Source organism: Rhineura floridana, chromosome 21, assembly GCF_030035675.1.
Source record: "Rhineura floridana isolate rRhiFlo1 chromosome 21, rRhiFlo1.hap2, whole genome shotgun sequence".
NCBI classification, from domain to species: domain Eukaryota; kingdom Metazoa; phylum Chordata; class Lepidosauria; order Squamata; family Rhineuridae; genus Rhineura; species Rhineura floridana.
The window spans coordinates 3,651,802-3,676,249 of NC_084500.1; the positions used below are offsets into that span (position 1 = coordinate 3,651,802).

Here is a 24,448-nt window from a genome sequence, read left to right on the forward strand (position 1 = left end):
CTGTACTCTGCGCCCTGGTATCTTCCAGATTTAGATTTGGGGCTACTCTTGAAGATTACTTGGAAATTTCAACTGGTCCAAAATGCAGCAGACAGATTGCTGGCTGGAGTCCCTTTTAGATCTCATATAACCACTGTTTTCAAACACCTGCATTGGTTCTTTCTTTCTTCTTTATGGGTCTGATTCATGGTGCTCATGCGAGTGTTTAAAGTCCCAAATGCCTTGGGTCCCAAATATCTGCAAGACCACCTCCTTCCCTATAGACCGTTTCGGGTGTTGAGAACAGCTGAGGGGACCCTTTTGGTAGTTGTGCAACCCTCGGAAGCTGGGAGAGGGCATTCTCTGTGGTGGCCCCTTAGTTGTGGAACTCCCTCCCCACTGAGGTAAGTCTAGCAACTTCGCTGTACAGTTTTCAGGGAATGCTAAAGATTCATCACTTTACCCTGACACCTGAGATGTTTTTTCCAAGTCCCACACAATTCCTGTGACTGCTATTTGTTTTAACTGTTCTTAACACTGAATTTCAAATTGCTGTAACCCGCCCTGGGACCTGATGGTGAAGGGCAGGTAATAAATTTAATTATTAATAATAATAATTAAAGAAAACAGGAAAGGGCATTGAAAAGAAAATTGACAGTATCGCAAAGTTTTATTTAAATCTGCACTGTCTCTGCATTTGAAAAAATGTGCATCATTCTGGTGATCTCAAAAAAGTGCCCCTTTTACTGACACACCTGCAGTACTCCAAGGGCCCAAGGCAAAGTGGGCAGACCTGCCGCAATCAAGAAATATAGACGTAAAGATCTGGGCAGACTTAAAGAACTGGGCATGTTTAGCCTTGAGAAGAGAAGACTGAGGGGAGATAGGATAGCACTCTTCAAGTACTTGAAAGGCTGCCACACAGAGGAAGGCCAAGATCTTTTCTCGATCATCCCAGAGTGCAGGGCACAAAATAATGGGCTCAACTTGCAGGAAGCCAGATTTTAATTGAACATCACAACAAACTTCCTAACTGTTAGAGTAGCGCAACAATGGAACCAGTGACCCAGGAAGGAGGGGAGTTATGATAGCACTATTCAAGTCCTTGAAAGGTTGCCACACAGAGGAGGGCCGGGATCTCTTCTCGATCATCCCAAAGTGCAGGACATGGAATAGTGGACTCAAATTACAGGAAGCCAGATTTCAACTGAACATCAGGGAAAAACTTTCTAACTGTTACAGCGGTATGACAATGGAACCAGTGACCTAGGGAGGTGGTGGGCTCTCAGACAGCAGAGGTGTTCAAGAGGCAGCTGGACAGCTACCTGTCGGGGATGCTTTAATTTGGATTCCTGCATTGAGCAGGGGGTTGGACTAGATGGCCTTATAGGTCCCTTCCAACTCTACCATTCTATGATTCTATATGTGTCCTGTGAGCAGAATTGTGGCTTGCTAAAAAAAAAAAAGCCCTTCAAAAACTGAGTCTGAAATAGTATGATGTCCTGTTTTTCTTTAACACTTCCCCCCCTCCCACTCTGCAGAATTAAAAGGTTTTGAATGAAAGAGTGATTAGTACCGGTGGGTTTCCTTTCTCCTCCCTCCCTTTGTTTCCTTATTAACGCCAATTACTTAATCTGATAAAAATGAAAACAGGGAATGCTGAACAACTGGGTGGGAACGCAACAGTGCTTGCACAAACAGCTCTGTTCCTTCTTCAAGCGTAGCATTAACTCGACGGGCACCTATTCCTTTGCTTTTCAAGTTGGCTTCCCACCTGAAAAAAGGAGAATTATGCTCTGCAGCTGCCTGAGGAATATTCCCTGAGGGGGGGAAAACTTAGCTGAAATGGAATTTTAAAAAGACATCAACTAATAACAGAGAATTAAGTCAATTTCCACTTGGGGACCGCTGTTTTTAAAGCCTCTCTCTTCACATCAAACAGAAAGTTGGAAGGGATTCCTGAGTGAGGAGAGCCACTCTCCTCTCTTTTGATGTACCCCCACCTGGGAAAAATACTTGGCTAGAGGAATTGAGTGTGCCGGCACCACCCACCACTTTCACCAAATAAGCCATTAAAAATAAACTGGTCCAATTTCCAGATTACCCTTTCAAAGCTTTTAAAAAGCTTATGGCCTAATGGTCAGTGGAAGCTGTAAAGTATTTGCAGAAGGCTGGCTGTGCTTGAGCGGGGGGGGGAGGGAGAGAGACTTCTATTGAAGCATGCAAGCCAACTTCCCCTTTTTAATTTTGTTGACTGTGATCTTTAAAATGCACGTATTTGCAGAGCTTGGAAAAGTTACTTTTTTGAACTACAACTCCCATCAGCCCCAGCCAGCATGACCACTGGATTGGGCTGATGGGAGTTGTAGTTCAAAAACGTAACTTTTCCAAGCTCTGTTTTGCACCGTAAGGGACCCCAGAACAAATTGTTGTACTTAAATTGTTTTTGTACTTAAAAAAACACGCAACCCGGAAAACAGAAAAAATATATAGCATGTGCGCCCATATATGTGAACTGCTGAGCCCCAAAGATACAGCTGGGATGGTTTAAGCCAGCAGTGGGAAACTGTTTTCAGCCCAAGGGCCATATTCCCTTGCAGGAAATCTTCCAGGGGCCATAGGCCAACAGTGGTGGGGCTAGTTGCAAAAGTGGTAGAACAATGGTTGTGACTCTAGGTAGAGTAGAGACACATTCACACTCTACGTTTATTCCACTATTATTCCATTATAAACAAAGAATTCTGGGAAGGCTAGTTTATGAAGGATACTGAGAGTTGTTAGGAAAGCCATAGTCCCCTTACAGGCCGGCAATTCCCAGAATCCTCTGGGAAAAAGGACTGACTGTTAAACTACTCAGAGAATTGTAGCTGTGTGAGGAGAATAGGGATCTTCACAAACAACACTTCCCAGGATTCTTTGGGGGACGCCATAACTGTTTCAAGTGGAATGATAGTGAAATAAATGTTATGGTGTGAAATGTGCCTTAGGACACATTCCAGCCATGTCAAGTCAGAGGTTTACACACACACACACACACACACACACACGTGTCTCTCTGTCCTCCATCTAAGCAAGCAAGAGAAATTATCACCGTTCCATTTCAGCCAGGCAAAAGGCACCTGTGGAGAGTGTGGCCTGGAAAAGAGTCCAGAGGGCTAGATAAGGAGGCCTCTGGGCTTGGGTTTCCCCACTCCTGGTTCACAAAAATAAACTTTTCTCCAGTTTTATATGCCCACAAACAGTGATGGCTGGTGATCTCAAAAAAAAAAAAAAAGTCAGTGGGGCAGTGGAATCCACTCCTGGTTTCATCCCGAACTTCTAGGAGCTGTCCAAGGTGCTGAAATCTCCTTGAAACTTCAGCCTAAAACCTGGAGCGGATTCCTCTGCTGCACTGACATGCAGCCACCAACTGCCTCTGCCCAAAAGATGTATCCTGATGTGTAGGTTTCCACCACATCCTTCTTAGCTTGTCCATTTCGACAATGCCTAAAACAATGCCTGAGCATTGGAGGGTGGTTGTTTTGTTTAACCAGGGTCTCGTCCAAGTTGTCTTACCAGCAGCAAACCCATTTGAAATGAATAATTGCACTATATTTGAATGGCTTGATTCAGCGACCGTGAATAAGACAAAGAAAGGATTTATGCCAACGGTGGGGGATATTTTTGGCATTAAAAAAAGTCCTCCCAGAGTTTGTTGGGTTCCCAAATCCCACCCGCTGCACTGACCAAGCATAGCCGATAGAGATGCTGGCAAAGTCTGGAAGGTCAGAGCGTCCCCATCCCTGCCCTACAGGCCTTTCTCCTTGGGATGGGAGGATCTGTCAGTTTTGGTTCTCTCACTGTCTCATTTTTCCATCCTTAAATTCAGTTCTCCATGTTTCTGCAGCAGCCTGCAGCAGCTTGCATAAATAAATAAATAAATAAATGATCCTTGTGAAAATTCTTCAGCATTTTAGTGCAAATTTATCCTAAAAAAGGTTCAGGTGTCCCCGCACTTGTAGTGCGAGTCGTTTCCGACTCTTAGGGTGACGTCTTGTGACGTTTACTAGGCAAACCGTATATATGGGGTGGGTTTGCCAGTTCCTTCCCCGGCCTTTCTTTACCCCCCAGCGTATGCCGGGTACTCATTTTACCGACCACGGATGGATGGAAGGCTGAGGACCTCGACCCCTTTTACCGGAGATTTGACTTCCTCCTTCCGTTGGAATCGAACTCCGGCCATGAGCAGAGCTTTCGGCTGCGTTACCGCCGCTTACCACTCTGCGCCACGGAGGGTCATAAATTTATCCTAAATAACACATTTTTGTATGCCATTTTGACTGACAGACACATGTTTGCAAGCACTCTCTCCTCACAAAATGCACTTTTGTGTGTTATATTTGGCTAATATGTTCATTTTTATGCCCCTTTTCCCCTAACTTGGGCATTTTTGAAACTGGTCCCTGGTTGAAGAACTGCATTGCGCAATTCGGATAGCTGCATGTTCTGAAGGATGGCTGCGTTCTGGGTCTTGTCTTGTTTTGGAAATTGGTTCGCTTTGGCTTTCAGTGTGAACTGAATCAAAATTCTCCCCCACCCCTAGTTCTGACTTTGAACATGTGAATTATATGCTGTTCTCAAGCCGAAAGAGCAGGGGGCGAGGGTTTTTTTCCGCACTGGTGGGCCTCATTCCCTTCTGGACAACCTTCTGAGGGCCGCATACTGGGAGTGGGCAGGGCCAGAGACACAAGTGAGTGGACCAACTAAGGTACATTTTACCTTTGTATGGTAGGCTGGTTTCTACACACATTCACACACACCCCTCTACCTTCCAGCCAGGAAGGCAAGAGTCACAATCAGCCGGCCAGGCAAAACCAATCAAGGATAGTGAAAAGCTGGGCCAGTGAGGGGCGTGGCCTTGGGAGAAACCTGAAGGGCCACGTAGACAGCCGTGGAGGGCCGTATTTAGCCTGGGATTCCCAACCCACACAAGACAGTGCTTCCTGAATTTTGAAGACCTTGGCAGCAGGGGAGGCTCCCTAGGGCTTGAATTTCAGAGCTGCAATGCCACAACTGAAACACGTATCCCTGGTGGGGACGGACAGTTCAGTCCAGTTCCAGTTTGTATCAGTTTCTCATTTAGAAGTCCATTTCAATCCATTGATCTTTCCGAATCAACCTGCGAATACTTTTACTTTAAATCCCACATGGAAATCCACATTTATATATCTTTTTGTGGAGAAAATGCACGCTTATGTATTTTCCCCTAAAAATATTTGTACCTGTCTTTTTTAAAAAAAATCTAAAATCTGCGTTTTTGTGCACATTTTAACCAAATTCTCGGCTCAAAAAAAAAAATTAATTACCAGCATATAAAAATGAGCAATTTGGGCGAGAGAAGTACGTTCAAACATGCTATTGAAAAGCAGTTTTTCATGCTGTTTTTTCTTCTTAAAAAACAGCATCTTTCATGCTTGGTAGCGATTTTTTGTTTGTAGGTTGTTATAACATTGTGCACGGTGACGGCTGTATGAGTGATGGGTTGATACGTTTGAGCTAGTGACTGATGGTAGTGGTTGCATGGAATGGGTGCTAAGCAGTTGCATGAGCTATGTGTTGGTTGGCATTTTATATTATACTGCCTTGTCATACTTTTTGACTTGTATATTGTGTTTATACAAATGGATATTGTTCACATATTTTGTTATGTAATAATTTGATATGGTTTTCATTGTATCTTGTGCGTTCTCTTGTAAATCGTTTTGATGGTCTGTAGTTCAAGGTTCTGGTTTTGATGTACAAAGCCCTATGCAGCTTAGGACCAGGATACCTGAAAGATGATCTTACCCCTTGTATACCCAGTTGATCACTGAGTTCTTCAGGTGAGAGCCTCCTGTAGACACCATCTTATCAGGAGGTCTTTTCCGCACAACATAGGAAGCGAACCTTTAGTGTGGTGGCACCTACCCTGTGGATTTCCCTCCCCTTAAATATTAGACAGGCACCATCTCTGTTATCTTTTCAGCGCCTACTGAAGACCTTCCTCTTTCAACAAGCCTTTTAAGTAGAGACCTCATCCCAGTCTGAGTCTGTGGTGGAACTGCTTTTTAAGATGTTTTAAAAGCTTTTTTTAAAAGATGTTTTCAAAGATGTTTTAATATATTTTAAAGTCTGTTTTAAGATTTTTAGAGTGCTTTTAGTGTGTTTGTTTGCTGCCCTGGGTTCCTATGGGAGGAAGGGCGGGATATTATAATAATAATAATAATAATAATAATTAATAATAATAATAATAATAGATGACGGTGGTGGTGGTGGTGATGATGATGATGATGATGCCAGACTAATGATTTTAGACTGACCTGCCCAATCCTATGACTAGTGGAAACTGGTGGCTCTGATGTCAGTGGGACAGTGGATCTTGGGCCACATCCACATGAGACATTTATTCCACTATTACTCCGCTTCAAACCATCATGGCTTCCCCCAAAGAATCCTGGGAAGTGTAGTTTGTGAAGGGTGCTGACAGTTGTTAAGAGACCCCTTTTCTCCTCACAGATCTATAATTCCCCAAGTGGTTTAACTGTTGGTCCCTCTTCCCAGAAAACTCTGGGAATTGTAGCTCTATGAGGGGATTAGGTCTCCTAACAACTTCTAGGATTCTTTGGAGGAAGCCATGACTGATTAAAGTGGAATAATAGTGGAACAAATGTCTGGTGTGAATGTGGCCTTGAACTTTCAAGGGGCTGTCCAAGGTGCTGCACCTGTTTTGGGAATGGACGTCAGCACCCTGGATAGCTCCTTGAAAGCTGGGACTAAAAGATGCCACAGAGTCACTTCCCCACTGACATTGGAACGACAAGTCTCCACTGTGTATGGCTGCATCTGTTTAGGCACATGTTGAACTTTCTTTGGGGGAGTGGGGAGGAACGGCCTGAGTTCTCCATCCTTCCTGTACCTTTTCCTTCCCTCTGCAGGTCCTGGCCTGGTTTGAGGAAGGTGAAGAAACGACAACAGCTTTCGTGGAGCCTGTGGTCATCATCATGATCCTTATTGCCAACGCCGTGGTGGGAGTATGGCAGGTACGGGGGGCCTTCCCATTTCTGTAAGCTCCAAAACGGAACTTTGGGAAAGCTGCGTTGTTTAGAGCAGGGTTGCCCAGCCGTGGTCCCTGGTCCACAGGTTTCATTCAGATGGCTACGGTGGCGTGTCTGCCTTAAGCGTTAACAGCGATTTCTAATTGCGTTTGTATTGTTTCTTCCATTCCTTATATTGCATTTTATTCTGTGGAACGCAGGTGCAATCTAAGAAACAAGAGAAGCATTAAAAATGCAATTGGAAATCATCCTGCACCTCACACAGAAGCGTTACTATTGCTGTAACAGGCAAAACGATGATTAAGCGGTCTGCCGGGACCCTTAGCAATTTTCAAGCGGTCCATGGAGGCGGCGGGTGGGGAGTTTGGGAACCAGTGGTTTAAAGTGGAGAACTTCTTTCAGCCTGTAGGCTGCAGTCTCTCGATGAGCAACCTTCTGGGAGCCGCGTGTCACTGGTGGGTAGGGAGGGAAGGACCTGTCAGTTTCAGTTCTTTGTTTCTCAGTTTTCCAGTTGCAAATTCAGTACTCCAAAATTTCTGCAACAATTTGTGATTTTTTTTTTTAAATCCTCATGAAAATTCTCCAGCATTTTATACACACTCCATCTCTCTCCATCCTCCGCTTAGGCCACAAGGAGCATTATCTCAGTTCAAAGACACATTCGGCCAGGCAAAAGAATTTGAGGAGGCCATGGATCAGGGCCATTTTGGGGCATAGCCTGGGTTGGGGGGGGAGTAGCCTGACATGAGTCCTGAGGGTTGGGTACAGAGACCTAGAGGGCCACATTTGTCCCCTGCAGGGGCCTGATGTACCCGACCTCTGATATATGAAATGTTTATACTGCTTTTCAAGCCAACATGTCCAAAGTGGTATTGGATGTTTAAGTTCCATGGGACAAGAGCATCCCAGCTGTCTCTGAGATGACATCGGTCTGCTAGCCAAATGAATGGCTGCAGAGAAGGCGCTCTGGGGCGACCACCAAAAAGGCCCTGCTCCTTGTGGGCTTGAACTGGGCATCCAAAGAGGATGGACACCTCAAGCAAGTCTTCATGGACTGATCTCAAATGTGGGGAAGGCTCTTATGGAAGGAGGCATACCCAGACCTTTCAGGAAGCTGTTAAATTGACGGGGGGAACTTGTACATTTAAAAACTGCCTGTTTTTCCAGGAGAGGAATGCAGAAAGTGCAATTGAAGCCTTAAAGGAATATGAACCAGAAATGGGGAAGGTGATCAGGGCAGACAGGAACGGCGTTCAACGGATCCGCGCACGAGACATTGTCCCAGGAGATATTGTAGAGGTGGCAGGTATGATCTCAAAGGCGTGCTTTCTTTGTGTCATGTTTTCTTTTTCCTTGTATTCCTTCTTATTTGGGGGGGATGACCAGCTAAGAACCAGGCCTTAGCACACTACTTTTTGCATATAATGAGAAGCCATGATTCACTAGAAAAGACAATAATGCTGGGAAAAACAGAAGGGAGTAGAAAAAGATGAAGGCCAAACAAGAGATGGATTGATTCCATAAAAGAAGCCACAGACCTGAACTTACAAGATCTGAACAGGGTGGTTCACGACAGATGCTCTTGGAGTCTCTGATTCGTAGGGTCGCCAGAAGTTGTAATCGACTTGGAGGCACATAAGAACAACAATAGAGTGTCAGCAACTGCATTTCCCTTATGCCGTGTTGGCAGGGATGGCCGTGTGGCCCTCCAGATGTTCAACTCCATCATTCCTGGTTGTTGCTGGGGCTACTGGCCCCGCTGCTTTTCCTCCAAGGAGATCCCAGATTTTAACTCTGGGCAAGGTTGAACTGTGGCCATGCTTAAATAGGGCTTTAAGAATGGGAATGCAGGACAGAGTAAACCAAAGAATTAGGTGTCGGAGCAAGGACAGCCCTCTCTTCCCGCTTTAAATCATTCTACGCTGGAGATCAGATGTAAACACTTTTTTACTTGCAAACCTTGTCCTTTTTTTCTCTTATAGTTGGTGATAAAGTGCCTGCTGACATCCGGATCATTGAGATCAAGTCCACGACGTTACGGGTAGACCAGTCCATTCTCACTGGTACGCGTGTGTTTGCCACGGTGCACACAGAACCGTCTTTCATGCCTACTGAGGCACCTCTGTGTCCATGCCCTAACTCACCCCATCGCAATCAGACTTGGGATCGCTGACTTGCTTTTCTCTGTTATTTTCAATGTGAACTTTAACTCTAGAGCAGCACATAGACCAGACTACAGGCAACACAGGTCTCCAGGTCTCTACATGGTATTTCTAGGCAGGTCTACTCAAGCGAACACGTCACCACAATTTCAATACGCACCCTGACAGCACTTAAGTAAGCTTGGGGCGGGCTCGCTACTTGCACGAGAACTGTCTTCCAGATCGGGACTGGGCCAAACAGTGGCTGCACCGGCAGATGGGCTGGTGAGCTGGCTCCATCTGTTCACGCCTGCGCAGATCGTCAGGAAGTTCATTCCATAATTTGGGGGCCACCACTGAGAAGGCCCCTCTCCCTTGTTGCCAGACTCCCAGCTTCCCTTGGGGTAGGCACCCGGAGGAGGGCCTTGGATGTTGAGCGCAGTGCACGGGTGGGTTCATATTGGGAGAGGCGTTCCATCAGGTATTGTGATCCCAAGCTGTGTAAGGCTTTACAGGTTAAAACCAGCACCTTGAATCGAGCTTGGAAACATACAGGCAACCAATACAGTATATTGTTTTTACTTTGGGTGCAGCGATGAGGATTGTCCTCTAACTAAGGTTCCACCTGCGCTATACCTTTAAAAGCAGTGTCACACCACTGTCACCAGACATTGCTTCCCCCTAAAGAGTCCTGGGAAATGTAGTTTGTGAAGGATGCTAAGAATGGCTATGAGACCCCTGTTGCCCTCCCAGAGCCACAGTTCCTTGAGTTCCCTGGGAAGAGGGATTGATTGTTAAACCACTCTAAGAATTGTATCCCTTGGAATGCTCCTCAGGCCACGCCCCCTTTCCCCAGGCCACACCCCTCACTAGCTCTGCTGCGCCCCCTAAGTGGTTTTGCCTGACTGAAATATGACCTTGAGCTCTTGCTTGCTGCATGGAGGATAGAGTGGGGTGTGTGAGTGAGTAGGAAACTAGCCGGTTGTACAAAGGTAGCACTTGCATCCATTGCTTCGCCCACTTTTCCCCCTGGACCCGCCCGCCACTGGCTTATGACCACGTGTGCCCCCCCAAAGGTTGCCCAGAAAGGAATGGGCCCGTGGGCCAAAAAACAACAACAACTCAGTTCCTGCTCAACGCCATGGATGGAAAACGAATCATTCTGTACCTTTTCAGTATTAATCGTTAAGATTATGTTCAACTCCTTTTCCTTTGTAGGAGAATCCATTTCTGTCATCAAACACACAGATCCCGTTCCTGACCCCAGGGCTGTCAACCAGGATAAAAAGAACATGCTTTTTTCCGTAAGTATCTTCATGCCTCCCCGCTGGGAGATTTTGCTTCCAGGAGCAAGTTGCATAGATAAACTTGTATGCACCTTATGCAGTTGAATGGCCATCCTGTTGGGAACCTCGGGGGACTCTCAGGTGTACTTCAGCCTGCAGGTACATCCTGCCATTTGCTGACTGCTCCTTTCATCATATATTGTAAAGCCCCTGCAGGGAGGAAAGCATTTCGGCTGGGAGTGAGGTGGGCTAGCACAATGTCTCCCTGCTATGCAAGTTCGTTTACTCTCAAGTAAGGATCGGTGAGACATTTAATTCGGTTCGCGAATCTTATCAAATTCGCCCTTTCCAAAACAATCCAAAAACCAAAACACAGCCATCTGTCGAAATTTTCACTTACCTGAATTTTGTAATCCAAAAGCATCAATGCTTCTCTCCAGGGTACCAACATTGCTGCTGGCAAGGCTGTCGGCATTGTCATCGCCACGGGGGTGTACACGGAAATCGGGAAGATTAGGAACCAGATGGTTGCCACTGAGCCGGAGAAAACCCCCTTGCAACAGAAGCTGGATGAGTTTAGCCAGCAGCTGTCGAAAGTCATCTCTCTGGTCTGCATTGCCGTCTGGGTCATCAACATCAGCCACTTCAGCGACCCCGTCCACGGCGGCTCCTGGTTCCGCGGGGCGATCTACTACTTCAAGATTGCCGTCGCCTTGGCCGTGGCTGCAATCCCCGAGGGGCTCCCCGCAGTCATTACCACTTGCCTGGCGCTGGGGACCCGTCGGATGGCCAAAAAGAATGCCATTGTGAGGAGTCTCCCTTCCGTGGAAACCCTGGGCTGCACATCAGTCATTTGCTCCGACAAGACGGGCACTTTAACAACCAATCAGATGTCCGTGTGCAGGGTGAGTTTTGAGCATTGGGCGCGGGTTGCTTTGTATTCCTGCATTGAGCAGGGGGTTGGACTTGATGGCCTTATAGGCCCCTTCCAACTCTACTATTCTATGATTCCCGTAAGGCTGGATCGAATCCCCCCTCTCACACTTTCTCTGAGATTTTCCTCCTCCTAGGAACATTTTTCCAATATTTTTGGGAAGGGGCTGCCACTTTACTGCAGGGGTAGAGAAAGTCTGAGGGTCATATTCCTTTCTGGACAGCATTCTGTGGCCCCATTACAGTGGTGGGGGAGCCAGTGGGGGGATAAATGGATGTGAATGGCTTCTTTGTATAGTAGGCTGGTTTCTACCCACACTCACACGCACCTCTCTGTCCTTCTGATTCAGGCAAGGCAAAGGCATTGCTAGAGTTCAGTGAGACATTTCCGCCAACACTTACGGTTGCAAAGCAGGGCCAGCGAGGAGTGTGGCCTGGAGAGAGAAGGTGTGGTCTAGGGAGAATTCTGGGGACCACGTAGAGAGGTCTGGAGGGCTACATGCAGCCCTCCAGCACCTTGGACAGCTCCTTGAAAGTTCAGACTAAAACTCAGAGTGGATTCCACTGCCCCACTGACATGGAGCCCCCAGCCCCCACAGTCTGCTGTTATCTGTGGTTCATTTATGCAAAGGGATTTGCCTAGGCTTGGCTGTCCCTACAGGTCACGATGCAAAGCCCTTTGCCAGTTAAGATCACGATGGTCTGGCTGTGCTCACTGGAAGGCAAATCATGTTCAGAGACACTCTTTGTTTCTTCTAGGTGTCAATATGCTATCTTAAGAATTCCCTCCCCTTCAATATTAGACAGGCACCATCTCTGTTATCTTTTTGGTACCTATTGAAGACATTCCTCTTTCAACAAGCCTTTTAAGTAGAGACCTTATCCCAGTCTGCGTCTGTGTTGGAATTGCTTTTTAATATGTTTTTAAACCTTTTTTTTAAAAAACAATATGTTTTAACCTTTTTTTAGATGTCTTCAAAGCTTTTTTAAAAAAAATGTTTTTAAAGATGTTTTAATGTATTTTAAAGTCTGTTTTTATGATGTTCTAGAGTGTTTTTAGTCCTTTTGTTTGCCGCTCTGGGCTCATGCGGGGAGGAAGGGTGGGATATAAATCAAATAATAAATAAATAAGTAAACTTGGGAAGCTGCTTTATGCCATGTCAGACTTGCCAAGGGGCAAAGACTACACACATGCTCAGATGCACTCTTTTATTTCTATTAGGCGCCAGTGATCCTAGGCGCCTTATACCATGTCACACACTGTCTAGCACAATATTGTCTACTCTGGCTGTTGAGCACTCCAGGATCTCAGGCAGAGGAAGGGTCTTTTCCATCACCTGCTACCAGAGATTTTTTAAACTGAAAATCCCAGGACTGAACCTGGGATCATCTGATTGCAAAGCATGGGCTCTGCTGTTCAGCTGTGGCCTGTTCCAGAAATTGCTAAGGCTGCCAACTGGGGATGGGATCCATTGGCTCAAAAACATTCCATTAACCTAACAAGCCCCAGTATCGATCTGAGTTCATTCTTTGTCTGCTAGCTGCTGTTTTTCGCGAGTTGATTTTTTCTTGCAAAAAAAAAAAATGATATTAATACTGATATTTTGAAAGGAAATATCCCTATCTTGAAAGGAAATGCCGATAAAATTATAATTCTTAATATTGATATTTTAGAGTCGGATTGTTTGCTTAAAAAAAACTATTTTTGAAAGTAGCCGTGGTAAATCACTACATTAAAAATCCGATCCTCAGCTATGGAGCAGAAGCGAATTAATGGGAAATTCTGTAACAAATCCAAATTGGGTTGAATTGCAGCACACCCCTAACGCCAACCAACATGTACGGTTTGGAACTGCTTTTTAAGATCTTTTTAAAGCTTGTTTGAAAAGATGTTTTTAAAGATGTTTTGTTTTAAGATGTTTTGTTTTAAGATGTTTTTAAAGATGTGTTTTAATATATTTTAAAGTCTTGGATGTTTTGGAGTGTTTTTATTTCCCTCCTGGGCTCCTACTGGGAGGAAGGGTGGGATATAAAATTAATAAATGGAATAAATAAATAAAGGTTTGCAGAGGCTGGATGGTGTTAGTGCTTCCCTGAATCATGTTGGGGCACGGCTTTTTCCTTTGGGTGGTCTGTTCGTGCAGTCTAGGATTCCACTCCGTATGGGAGTCGTTCAGTGGTCCAAGTGGCCATTTCAGTAGGTCTTTTATTTGCAGTTGTGAAAATCCCTGCGCGCTTGCATGCGCGTGCTTGGCTCAAAGTGGCATTGTGCTGTTGCTTTTGTAGTATTTTGTACATGGGCTGCCAACATTTATTTATTTATTTATTATTTCAATTTATATATACCGCCCTTAGCAGAATAGCTCTCAGGGCGGTGAACAAACAAGGTAAAATACAATATATCATGGTAAAAAATATATCATGTTCTAAATAACATTTCTCCCAATTAAAACAGAAGGCTACCATTGAGAGGGCTACTTATTGAGTGAAAGGAGCTGAATTTGTATCACAATATCAGTTGATATGCAATATGGCACACCTAGTCATACACATTCCTGTTTTCAAATAAAGTTAACACAGAACAAGATTTTATATATCCACAAATTCGGGAATTAGGCTTCCATCAATTTATATTCTGGTGCAATTTCCGACATATATGTTTCCAAGAACATATTTGTATTTTAAAAGCAGTACTGTGAGAAACAGCCCTGAAGTTTTTAGGAGAATAAGAATTATCTAGTCAACATGCAATGCAAAATCAGCTTTCAGTTATTCTGTAACACATACTTTATGCAGAACACAGAACTGTGTTCTGCATCAACTCCTTGCACTAATAATTTTTACCATTTTGCTAATTTATCTTTGTTGCCAATTGCACTATCCACACTGCAATATTGTCTTCCTTGTGTGATCGACAAAGTATGCCATGTGCCGTTGTGTGAAGCTGTAGAGCTCCTGTACTATATCACCTTTTGTTTTTGCATTCTTGCCATCTGTAAGTTTAGTGTAGAACTTTCTTGCAGCTGTATACTAGCTGCTTAGACCCAATGATTTTATTCCATCAAAGACCATTTAAAATCCTTTTTGGATGCTGAATTATTGTTCCATTGAGGCACATAGTGCATTTTCTTTAGTTGCTGGTCCCAGACAAATTGTTTTACATTTTTCTACATCAGCTGTATTTGCCAGCTGTTGGGTCAGTTACCTGATTATAATATTTCCTTTCCTTTCCCTTCCTAATTCAATACAATGAACACTGAGAATTCAGCTACTTAGGGACTTTGCAGAGGATTGTTGATTGCATCATAAATATGCAGACACTGTTTGTTGCAGGTAATCTGAAAGGCTTCCCCTTAATTGCAGACAACATCCCACCCCTCTGAATCCAATGAAACTTGCTTCCAAATAAAGATACATAGGATTGGGCTAAATGTGGCACATGGTATCCGTGGGCACCCATGCACCCATAGAGGGTTTCCCTGATGCCCTTGGGGTCCCCTTCTCCCCCTCCTGCCTCTTTCCCACCCCCTTGAGGACCAGACACATTCATTCAAGATAAGCCTATGAACGGCTACTAGCCACGATGGCTATCCTCAGCCTCCATGGTCAGAGGCAGCTGGCTTCTGAAAACCAGTTGCTGGAAACTGCAGGATGGGACAGTTGCTCTTGCACTCGGGTCCTGCTTTTACAGGCTTCCCATGGGCATCTGGTTGGCCACTGTGAGAACAAGATGCTAGATTAGATGGACCACTGGCCTGATCCAGCAGCAATTCTGATGTTCTTACGTTCTTGGTTGCCATAGGATACGGCATTGCCTTTCTGAATGATGCAGGCTCAGTCTTCAACTCGGATGGATCTCAAGATGCCCAGGCTGGTTCCTGAAGTGACCAAAAAGTCAGGGGAAGGGCCGCAGCCCAGCAGTAGAGCATCTCCTGTGCATGTAGAAGGTATTGGGTTCCATCCCTGGTATCTCCAGGCAGGGCTGGGAATGTCTCTATCTGAAACCCTGAAGAATTGCTGCCAGTCAGTGCAGACAGCCTCATCCAGCAGGCTCTTCCGATGTTCTTCTGATGTGTTCCTTTGGGACTAGAAAGCAAATACGTGTCGGGATTGGGATGTGAGCGGTAGAGAGGAGGCATCTCCTCGCTGTCTCCTTGGAGAGGCAGCCGTGTGATCGCCCTGTGTTGATTCTCTGCGTTGAATGTGGGGGAGGCGGCAAGCCGTTCCTTTGCAGAACTCATGAGGTCATGCCCAGTGATGGAAACGTCTCTTAGTAATGGTGATGGTGGGAGGGAACAGCTCATCTCTCTAGGAACCTGTTTTTAGGATCTGAGAGCATTGAGACAACTTTTTCCCCCTTTGATTCTCGCATAAGCAAGGCCTCTGATCTGCTCTCGAGATCTACCAGTCAGATTGAAACACCACAATCACATGTGCCGCTGGAGGCTGCTCTAGAAGGGCAAATGGGGCACTGCCCCAACAACCTCAGCCAGCCCCCTACCACCTGCCTGCCTTTTTACTTATAACCAGTCCAGGTGGTTGACACTGCCTGCCGGCTTCCCCCACCTTAGCCTCGGTGTTGGTGCCTTGTCGAACTCAGCAAAGAGGAAAATGGGGGTTAAGACTGGGATTAGCTGGCTCCGCCTGTCATTCGCTCTGGCTCCGCCTACAGTTGGGCTCCCTGCCTTCCGCCCCACCAGTCACAAGTTGCACCAGCCACCACTGAATTGAAAGCTTAAAAAAATAATTGTGCCAAATGAACTCAAGTCCTGTGCTGAGGAAAGATGGCTTCTACAAACCTATGTGTTAATACCGGCACTGTAACTACCCAAAGAGTATTCAGTTCTAATTCTGTTAAGCTGGGAGTGCAAAAGGCCTCCTCTGAAGTTCTTGAAATGCAGGCAGGCTGGGGTAGGCGGATGCATTCCTGAGAACCTTAGAATAGTAGAGTTGGAAGGGGCCTATAAGGCCATCAAGTCCAACCCCCTGCTCAATGCAGGAATCCAAATCAAAACATTCCTGACAATGTCGGAGAGCCCACTACCTCTCTGGGACATTGGTTCCATTGTCATACGGCTCTCACAGTTAGGAAGTTTTTCCTGATGTTCAGCTGAAATCTGGCTTCCTGCACCTTGAGCCCATTATTCCATGTCCTGCACTCTGGGATGACCGAGAAGAGATCCCAGCCCTCCTCTGTGTGGCAACCTTTCATGTACTTGAAGAGTGCTATCATATCTCCCCCCAGTCTTCTCTTCTCCAGGCTAAACATGCCCAGTTCTTTCAGTCTCTCCTCAGAGGGCTTTGTTTCCAGTCCCCTGATCATCCTTGTTGCCCTTCTCTGAACCTGTCTGCATCCTTCACGAACTCAGATCCCAAGAAGTTTGGGGCTTCACATCAGCTTCTCTGGGGAGAATCCGCATTCAAATCCAAGCTATGAATAGGTGCCATATGAATTTCAGAGAGCAAAATGGTGGGTCCCTTAGGTAAACATTTATTATTCCAGGCACAAGGTGCAAATTTTTAGTTAATGTTTAACCATCAGGAGTTCCCTGGTTAAATAAAGGCAAATGTTAACGGCAGGAATATGGTGATCATTCATAAGTTTGCACACTTCTTTAAAAAAGTTAAATATTTGCCCGGCCTCTGTGGAACAGCCTCTTCTCCAGCGAAGGTGATATTTGTCACTAGACAGGTTAACTCAGCCTTTCCCAACCGGTGTGCCTCCAGATGTTGTTGGACCACAACTCCCATCAGCCTCAGCCATTGGCAATGCTGGCTGAGGCTGATGGGAGTTGTGGTCCAACAACATCTGGAGGCACACTGGTTGGGAAAGGCTGGGTTAACTCATGCCCTGCCCTTAGCAATGTATAACCTGGGAAGATCCTGAATAAATGGTTAGCTTGATTCCGTTGTAGACATGGGGTGGAAGCCTTCAGTGGCTACTAGCCACGATGGCTATGATCTCCCTCCACTGTTAGCGGCAGCATGCTTCCCAGTGCCAGTTGGTGGAAACTGCAGGAAGGGAGAGTGCGCTTGCGCTCAGGTCCTGCTTATGGGCTTCCCATTGGTGGCATCTGGTGGCCACAGTGAAAACCGGATGCTGGACTAGGTGGGCCACTGGCCTGAACCAACAGGGCTCTTGGCTTGCGTCCTTATGTGATGCTGAGCAGATCATTGGTCCATCTAGTCCAGTGTTGTCTGCAGCAGGTGTGGGGCACCTGTGGCCCTCCACGTGTTGTTGAACTGCAGCTCGAATCACCCCGGACCGTTGGCCATGCTAGCAGGCTGACGCGGAGTTCTTTCCGGTCCTACCCGGAAATGCAAGCAATTGAATTTGGGGCCTTTTGCATGCAAAGCACCGATTTCACAGCATCCGATTTGACATAGTATGCCCCCCCCCGAAAAATAAGGTCATGTTTGTAAGACACCAACTATCATAAAAGAACTGTTGCCTGCGCTTTCCCTATCTGACCAAGTATGCTTCTTCACAAAGCACAGAGTTCCTCTGGAAATGGCCATAGCTGAGTGGCAGAGCATCTGCCTTGCATGTAGAAGGTCCCAGCGTCAATCGCTGACATGCCCAGGTAGGGCTCCTGCCTGAAATCCTGGAGAGCCACTGCCAGTCAGTGTAGACAGCACTGAGCTAGATGGGACAATGGTCTGGCTCAAGTATTAGGCAGCTTCCATTGTCAGGGCTGTAGTTGTCCAGCATCCAAGAGTCCCCTTACTTTTTTGGGAGCAGAGTCCCTATGCCTTCAGTGTCCTTTCCTGCTAATTGGAGCCAATCAGCGTGAAAGGAAGCAAGTCAGCCACTGAGAAGACTCTTCTCAGTAGCTAACACACTCCCCTTTAGTTTCAGTATGGCAACCAAAAAAGGAAACTCAGCAACGGAAGTTCCTTACCTTACAGCATGTTAATACATTTGCCCATGTATGCGCGCAGAAAATAGCAGAGCTAGCTGAAAGGCAACACAAGGGGATCTGCATTGGTCATTGCATGCATCACTAAGAGAAAATACTCCAAAGTAAGAGACCGAAAGCTCATTTTATTGTATAATCTTAGAAGGGGGAGTGGTTGTAAGGGGGTGTGGTGTGACTATCATGAAGGGACCCTGCACTGCTGAATTTGCTACTACACTACCGTCCATCGTTGTTAAAATCATTTATTGCTCACCCTACACCAGCAGTTCCCAGGGTGGGTTACAACCATTTAAAATCCAATGGTTAAAAACAGTTAAAACAAATTGCAGTCACTGGAATGTTCTTGGGCTAAACTATGAAATGTGCTCCCACAACAGTTAGCGATGGCCGCCAACTTGCGTGGCTTGAAAAGAGCTAGCCTTTTCTTCCATGAATTGGTCTCCCAGTGGCCGCTAGCCACCTCTGAATGCCAGTTGCTGGGAAGCACTCGGGTCCTGCCTGCATGCTTCCTGGAAGAGGCATCTGGTTGGCTACAGCATGCAGGACTAGACAAGCCCCTGTTGGCCTGATCCAACTGTAGGGACTCCCTGGTGGAAACTTTGCAGAACTGCTGACTCTCTTTTTTGTTGTTGTTATGTGCCTTCAAGTCGATTATGACTTATGGCGACCCTATGAATCAGTGACCTCCAAGAGCATCTGTCATGAACCACCCTGTTCAGATCTTGTAAGTTCAGGTCTGTGGCTTCCTTTATGGAATCAATCCGTCTCTTGTTTGGCCTTCCTCTTTTTTTACTCCCTGTTGTTTTTCCCAGCATTATTGTCTTTTCTAATGAATCACGTCTTCTCATGATGTGTCCAAAGTATGATAACCTCAGTTTCATCATTTTAGCTTCTAATGATAGTTTCGGTTAAATTTGTTCTAACACCCCTAATTATTTGTCTTTTTTTGCAGTCCATGGTATGCACAAATCTCTCCTCCAGCACCACATTTCAAATGAGTTGATTGTATTCTTATCCGCTTTTTTCACTGTCCAACTTTCACATCCACAAATAGAGATCAGGAATACCATGGTCTGGAATGATCCTGACTTTGGTGTTCAGTGATACATCTTTACATTTGAGGACCTTTTCTAGTTCTCTCACAGCTGCCCTCCCCAGTCCTAGCCTTCTTCTGATTTCTTGACTCTTGTCTCCATTTTCGTTAATGACTGTGCCGAGGTATTGATAATCCTTGACAAGTTCAATGTCCTCATTGTCAACTTTAAACTTACAGAAATCTTCTGTTGTCATTACTTTAGTCTTCTATAGTTCTGCTTTTGTGCTTTCCTCTTTAGCTTTCATCAGCATTTGTTTCAGATCATTACTGGTTTCTATTAGTAGTATGGTATCATCTGCATATCTTAAATTATTGATATTTCTCCCTCCAGTTTTCACACCTCCTTCATCTTGGTCCAATCCCACTTTCCGTATGATATGTTCTGCGTAGAGAATTAAATAAATAGGGTGATAAAATACAACCGTCTCACACCCTTTCCGACTGGGAACCAGTCAGTTTCTCCATATTCTGTCCTTGCAGTAGCCTCTTGTCCAGAGTATAGGTTGTGCATCAGGACAATCAGAAGCTGTGGCACCCCCATTTCTATTAAAGCATTCCATAGTTTTTCATGATCTACACAGTCAAAGGCTTTGCTGTAATCTATAAAGCACAGGGTGATTTTCTTCTGAATCTCCTTGGACTAAAATGCATCCTAATTCAGAGGAAGGCAATGGCAAACCACCTCTGAATACCTCTTACCACGAAAACCCTATAAACAGACAGTTTGTAGACCATATTAATTAACTTGGGACCAACAGTCCACTTTGGCATTTTGAGGCTGGGCTGGGAAAAAGAGAGAAGCATGTCTGAAACTCCTGAGAACCGCTGCCAGATATTTATAGACAGAGTGGTGGCCTGACTTGGGATAGCACAGCTGCTTATCTTCCTGGAGATGAGAAGCATCTGTGCACATTCTCCACGCTGACATTTCTCCTCAAGCATTTTGAGGAACAGCTCAGCTTCAGTAATAATAACTGCTGGTGCCTGAATTGGCCTCTTTTTTGTTTTTCATTGTTATTTCTGCTTCCTGCACACTGAGGCTGCAGGTTTAAGAGACACTGATCCCTAAGAGCAGATAATGATATTTTTTGCCAAGCAGATCTGAATTGTGGTCCCCGTAGGGTTATCATCACTGGGTGGTGTTCAACGCTAGTCCTACTCAGAGTAGACCTATCGCTTTTTATAGGATGCTTTTAAACTTGTTTATTAAAGATGTTTTGTTTTAATATGTTTTAAAGTCTTTTTAAATCTCTTTTTTAAGATGTTTTAAAATGTTTGTAGTGTTTCCGTTTGCCACCCTGGGCTCCTTCTGGGAGAAAGGGTGGGATATAAATTTAATACATACATACATACATACATAAATATTGAAGTTAATGGATGTGGCTAACTGAGGTTAATTAATTTCAGTGGGTCTACCCTGAGTAAGACTTGAATATAACCCATTCAATTTTAAAAATGCACACAATTTTATATGTGAAAATTGCTCCCCACTAGGTTTCCAATCCAGATTTTTTGGGGGGCATGCTTGTTTACCTTTTTAAAAGCCATTTGCACAGTTTTAACGTTTTAATTTTAAAATGTGAAATCCCACTGTGTTTGATGACTCTTACTTAGGGATGCTTGAGAAATTTGGTGTTTTTGCAAATTCCAACGTGAACTGAACTGCTGTGATCCACATCTCTGGGGGGAATGTGTAGAACAGAATGTAGGAACCCTCTGAGATTTATTCTGCATGTATTCATCCATTCAGAATACCAGGGCAGTTTACATGGTACTGTTAACAATTGCAATATACCACAGGGAGCCAAATTAAGACAATAAAACAGCTAAGCTTTTTGAAATCCTCCTATGGTGTGCATTCAGTGATTTTTGCTCTTCCTTGGGTTATGCAATGTGCTTCTTGGCTCAAAATGCCTATTAACGCTTGTATTGTGACTTAAAATATTTTCAAAAATATGATTTAAATAATTATATTTGAACGTGATTTTTTGTGCAGATTAAAAAAAATCACAGATTAATGCAGAGATGGGAGGGAATGGATTTATGTATACAACATATATGCAAAAGTGCTGTTGCTGTTATGTGCCTTCAAGTCGACTATGACTTATGGCGACCCTATGAATAAGCGTCCTCCAAGGGCATCTGTCATGAACCACCCTGTTCAGATCTTGTAAGTTCAGGTCTGTGGCTTCCTTTATGGACTCAATCCATCTCTTGTTTGGCCTTCCTCTTTTTCTACTCCCTTCTGCCTTTCCCAGCATTATTGTCTTTTCTAGTGAATCATGTTTTCTCATTGGAAAATAGAAATGGACAGCCTTCAGGTCAATTCCGACTTATGGAGACCCTGTGAATAGGGCTTTCATGGTAAGCGGTATTCGGAAGTGGTTTACCATTGCCTTCCTCTGAGGCAACTGGCCCAAGGTCACCCAGTGATCTTCATGGCTGTGTGGGGATTCGAACCCTGGTCTCCCAGGTCATAGTCCAACACTCTAACCACTACGCCACACTGGCTGTCTACATTAGGGAAAAGTGGGTGTAATAATCCATATCTTATTTAAGATTGGGAAAATGAGAAACAGATTGAAAATGGACCAATCCTTCCATCCCTGCCCAGGGCTGACTTCCACTGCCCCCCCCCGCTTCATTTGAACATAAATGCAGGTAGCCTGATATGCGGATATGCTGAAGGGGCATTAAATTGTCTTAAACATTAATAAAGTGATATTTTGATTGGATGCAACCCAAATATGAGGGCCTCATGCAGGCCCAGTTTATTTATTTATTACATTTATATCGCACCTTTCCTCCAAGGTGGCATACAAACATGCTTCTCTTCCCTCTCCATTTTGTCCTCACAACAACCTTGCAAGGTAGATTAGGCTGAGAGGCCCAAGGTCACCCAGCAAGCTTCATAACTGAGTTGGGATTTGAACCCTGGCTTCCCAGGTCCTAGTCCGACACTCTGACCTCTATACCCCATTGGCTTTATCCCAGTGGCTTTGTACTCATTAGATGGTGGCTCAAGATTAATGCTCAATTTAGGTAGAACTGTACTTCCCAACTGAAACAGTCAAAGGAGGGCTGGGGAACTGGATGTTGCTGGACCCCTTGCGATCTGTCTTTGAGATTCATTTTTTCTTGATGCAACATTTTGAGTTTGTTTTTAACAAAACAGAGAACATCCCGCCCTGGGTAGAGTTAATTAAAAGATTAATGAATGACTGAGCTCTCTTGTTGCCCTCCAGGAGTTGCTGAAATGCCTTTCATTGCAGATTGATCAGGGCTGCAATCTGTTTCATTCCCCCCTCCATGCAATTTCTGCATGAATGTGTAGGTTGGGGTCAGCAACACTTCCAGCATATGAATCACACGGCTCTTCCCACCTCGCTAAATTTAATTAGCATGCAAGGATGGTTTCTTTTCTGATTTCTCTTGCTACTTTTTCTGTTTTAGTGCTGACCTGTCAGTGGCCCAGAGGAAATCTGTCCATCTAAAATCACTTTCAGAACCATCACATGGTTCTCCTGGTAGGTGCTTCCCATAACCAGGAATTAGATGACGGGAGCAGGTCCATAGGCTGGGGCTACTCCTGGATCCAGCGTTGTCACCAAAGGCACAGGTGGCCTCTGTGGCAAGGACTGTCTATCAGCCATCACGGCCGTTCCTGGATAACGATAATTTTGCCATGGTTATTCCTTTGTAGTCTCATGTTTAGATTCAATGGTGGCTGAATCAATGGAGCAGTAGAATGCACTTTGGGTATCAGTCCAGACTTTCAAGGAGCTGTCCAAAGTGCTGAACCTAATAGCCATGCCCCTATTTTTTAATTATGGCGAGTTGGGACAGAATGTGCATTTGCAGCCGTCTTGCCCTCTCTAGGTGCAGAGTATTAGATCGCTGGCCAATATTTCTAGGTCTTCCTTCTTGATAGAAGGTTAGCTGAACTCTTCTTCTTAGAATCTTTGATCTCTTCTTGCAAATGGGGGCCTTTTCGTGTAGGTGCCTCGGAGAGGCTTCAGGGCCTTTGGGATTGAGCAAAAAAATGTATTGGTCTGTCTGAGTTCCCTCCTAATCAATAAGGTATTTAACAGCATGCTTTTAAGTGCTTGTTCAGGCTGCTGGCTAGGAGATGAGACCACTGACAGAATGCCTTCCTGGATATTTTTTCTTAATATAATGTTATTTGCTATTTAATTTAATTTTTTGTACAATGTATTGCTCTGTTGATGTATTGCCTTGTTGATGTATTTTTATATTTGCATTTACTTTTTCTGTAAGCCGCCTTGAGGGCCTTTTGGCCAAAAGGTGGGGTATAAATAAACATTAACATAACATAACACTGATGGTATGCTGATTGGAGGTTAGGGATGATGGCTCACGGCTCAAGCAGTTGCAGATTCAGGCTCAGCATTTTAAAGGGATGATAGAAGGATGGGAGGTGTGCATACGTTCTCTCTCTTGAAATGGAAATGGACTACCTTTAAGTCGATTCCGACTTATGGTAACCCTGTGAATATGGTTTTCATGGTAAGCAGTATTCAGAGGAGGTTTCCCATTGCCTTCCTTTGAGGCCGAGAGGCAGTGATTATTATTATTATTATTATTATTATTATTATTACTCTTTATTTTTACCCCACCCTTTTTCCAAAACTGGAACTCAGGGCGGCTTACAAATAAAAACTACACATAGGTAAAAAACATACAAAAATATACAATTAAAATAGAATTAAACTATTCGTAACATTAAAACCATGAAACAGACACTTAAGATACTAAGACAATTTAAAACATTAAGAATAGGACCATACAACAGACCTTATGAGGTCCTATCTTAATCATCTTCTAGTCCAAAAGCTGTCAGAATAAAAAAGTCTTTGCCTGCTGACGGAAGGATAGCAAGGAAGGGGCCATTCGTGCTTCCCTAGGAAGAGAGTTCCAGAACCTGGAGGCAGCCACCAAGAAGGCCCTATCTCGCGTCCCCACCAATTGCGCTTGCGAAGGTGTTGGGACTGAGAGAAGG

General features: G+C 44.8%; 1 protein-coding gene across 4 annotated transcripts in view; it reads left to right on the plus strand.

Annotated features, from left to right (window-relative positions):
• ATP2A3 (ATPase sarcoplasmic/endoplasmic reticulum Ca2+ transporting 3) overlaps positions 1-24,448 on the plus strand; it is a 159,144-nt gene that overhangs the window by 93,588 nt on the left and 41,108 nt on the right. For all 4 annotated transcript variants that reach the window (XM_061605528.1, XM_061605530.1, XM_061605529.1 and 1 more), the window contains 5 exons: positions 6,933-7,037; positions 8,220-8,358; positions 9,035-9,115; positions 10,412-10,497; positions 10,920-11,384. In XM_061605528.1, coding sequence (XP_061461512.1) covers positions 6,933-7,037; positions 8,220-8,358; positions 9,035-9,115; positions 10,412-10,497; positions 10,920-11,384 — 876 coding nt within the window. The remainder of the gene's footprint in view (positions 1-6,932; positions 7,038-8,219; positions 8,359-9,034; positions 9,116-10,411; positions 10,498-10,919; positions 11,385-24,448) is intronic.